This window comes from Etheostoma spectabile, chromosome 18, assembly GCF_008692095.1.
Source record: "Etheostoma spectabile isolate EspeVRDwgs_2016 chromosome 18, UIUC_Espe_1.0, whole genome shotgun sequence".
Taxonomy (NCBI): Eukaryota; Metazoa; Chordata; class Actinopteri; order Perciformes; family Percidae; genus Etheostoma; species Etheostoma spectabile.
Window position 1 is genome coordinate 12,661,103 of NC_045750.1, and position 2,352 is coordinate 12,663,454.

At 42.1% G+C, this 2,352-nt stretch overlaps 1 protein-coding gene across 2 annotated transcripts in view; it reads right to left on the bottom strand.

Annotated features, from left to right (window-relative positions):
* si:ch211-203k16.3 (angiopoietin-related protein 7) overlaps window positions 1-2,352 on the bottom strand; it is a 7,212-nt gene that overhangs the window by 4,654 nt on the left and 206 nt on the right. Inside the window, exons 2-3 of one of the 2 annotated variants that reach the window (XM_032542391.1) lie at window positions 1,698-1,944; window positions 225-440 (exon numbers count right to left, since the gene is read on the bottom strand). In XM_032542391.1, coding sequence (XP_032398282.1) covers window positions 225-440; window positions 1,698-1,850 — 369 coding nt within the window. In that variant the 5' untranslated portion in view covers window positions 1,851-1,944. Of the gene's footprint in view, window positions 1-224; window positions 441-1,697; window positions 1,960-2,352 lie in introns of both variants that reach the window. The other variant, XM_032542392.1, reaches the window with a different exon arrangement.

Sequence of the window (2,352 nt, forward strand, 5' to 3'; positions counted from 1 at the left end):
CACACACACACACACACACACACACACACACAATAAGTTTATTTTCCAAATGAGTTAAATAAGTGAGTTCTGTCACAGTTCTATCCAGTCTGGAAAAAAAGTAGCAGTCACATTGTCACAACATCCGGTGAGCTGCAGGTGGACTAAAGCATGCGCTCAAAGCAGTTGAAAGGATTGTTGCTGATAGTTGACCCAGCTCTGCTAAGTCGACGTGGAGCTCTCACCTGCAGCTCGAGGACTCTGATGCGGTGTCGGTGGTTCCTCAGCTCCTCCTGAAGCTCTGAGATGGTCTCCTTCAGCGCCACGATCTGCTGCTTCCTCTCCTCGTTCTCATGCAGCCAGTAGGAAACCTCGTCTGTGCAACGAAACATATCCGGGCATTTCTGCTCGTCCAGCTGAGGCAGGGTGGCCACCAGCCGACACATCCCATCCCTCATCACCTGTTAGACGACAAACAACTTCTAACTTCCAGACCGGCTGTTGTTCAACAGTGTCATAATATCTGTTAATAAATAATGTAACTGCAGCCTCCAATAGCCCTGTTGTGAGGGGGATTTTCTCTCTAGCAAATTCATTCTTTCCACGTGTGTTACATTCAAGGTTTAACTGCAGTATATTGTTTTTATTTTCAATGTCCCCACAAACCAGCCACAAGCTGATCTCATGCTTTCAAACCTTTTGCTGGTCAAATACTTCATTTTGCAGCTGAATTAGTGCTGATATCACATGGTTTGTCATGCCTATATGCAGTAGGCCTACATCTTGGTAAATATATAGTTTAGATCTTTACTACACTATACATTTGTACTGTGATAGCTATCCCTCTGATATGCCTATGTGTTTGAGGCCAGTGTGCAATGTTGCAAGTCTATAAACAGGGCTTTTTAAATGGCAACTTTCTATTGAAATACTATTGATTTTATTATTAAATCCGCTGTATTAGACAAAAAAATACGTTCTATCTGGTTATTCCATTCATATACTGTTTCTAAATTGATTTTCCAGAAAGTTGATCTAACCCTGATATATTTTGAAAATGTGAATGCTGTATCTACCATTACGGATGATTTTCAGGATTTCCACATCACCTAACCCTGTTCACAAAAAAAAACATAAATGCCTCTGGTTTTTGGCAGCTGATCATACTAATTCAAGGACAGTATTTAAAGACATCATTCTGGCCTAGGTGGTGGTCCCCGTTATCATTCTAGGTGATTTTCAGATTAAGATAATAAATAAAAACATATGATCAGTTTATAAAATACAGTATGATGCAATGCTACAGATTAAACTACTCAACTTTCCAACTGCATTTGCTACCTCAAGATCCCTCCTATTTCTCTTGTAGACCATTGGAGGGGACCTGAGCCATGGGTTGGTAACTACTGGACTACTCTAGCTGCAACGTGACCAACTGCAGTAGTGAAATACTTCTTGATACATCATTATTAACCATTTAATATTGTTAAGATATCAGTCACAGGGGCCAAATTGCAGAACACAAACTTCTCCCACGGCTGTCTCGCATGTTTATTTATATATTTCTGGCAGAGCATTACATTCGTGAAGTTCTTTCTGATTCCAGCAGAGCTGAGCTGTAATTTCACACAGCTGACACATCTCTGGAGTAAAAGGAGGAAACAAGCTTGAGAACAACACTTTGCCTCGTAGCCTATGTTCAGGTAATATGTAATTACCTGGTTAGTGTACTCCCCGCACTGGGATCCCCCGCCAATGCGAGTGGTAGTGTTCAGGTCGTCTGCTTGGGCCTCTGGGAGCAACACGATGAGGATACAGAGAGCAGAGCACACGCTCCAGCCGGGAGGGTTGGTTAAGGACAGAAGAGACATTGCTGCCGCCCAGTTAGTCTGTCCCTGCCTTGTCAGTGAGAGCGACGGGACACGGGAGTGTGTGCTTCACCATGTGAGGCTCTGCTGGCTCTTCCTACCAGGAGGGAAACTGAGAAAAATCAGTGTATTATGCTCCTACAATAGAGCTTTGTCTAATTCATTAAGCCACTAAGATGAATTTTGCCACACAAAGTTATCCCCATCTCTTACAGTACACACACCTTTGTCTCAGTAGAACTAATAGGACATAAACAAAAGTGAGACTAATTAAGAGGAAGGTGATCTTGTCAGTTTATTACATTAGTGTGTCCTCAGGTAACTTAAACACACACAAGCTTGCGTCACTTGCTCTTAAAGCCAAACTGAGGTTTGGATTTAATTAAGCTTAATTAGGAGGCAGGTTAATAGGTATATGGTGTGTTCTGTCTAAGTCTCGCTCAAAAACATACACCCATGCAAAGATATCATGACATGTACTGTACTATTGTACTGTCCTTTTGCA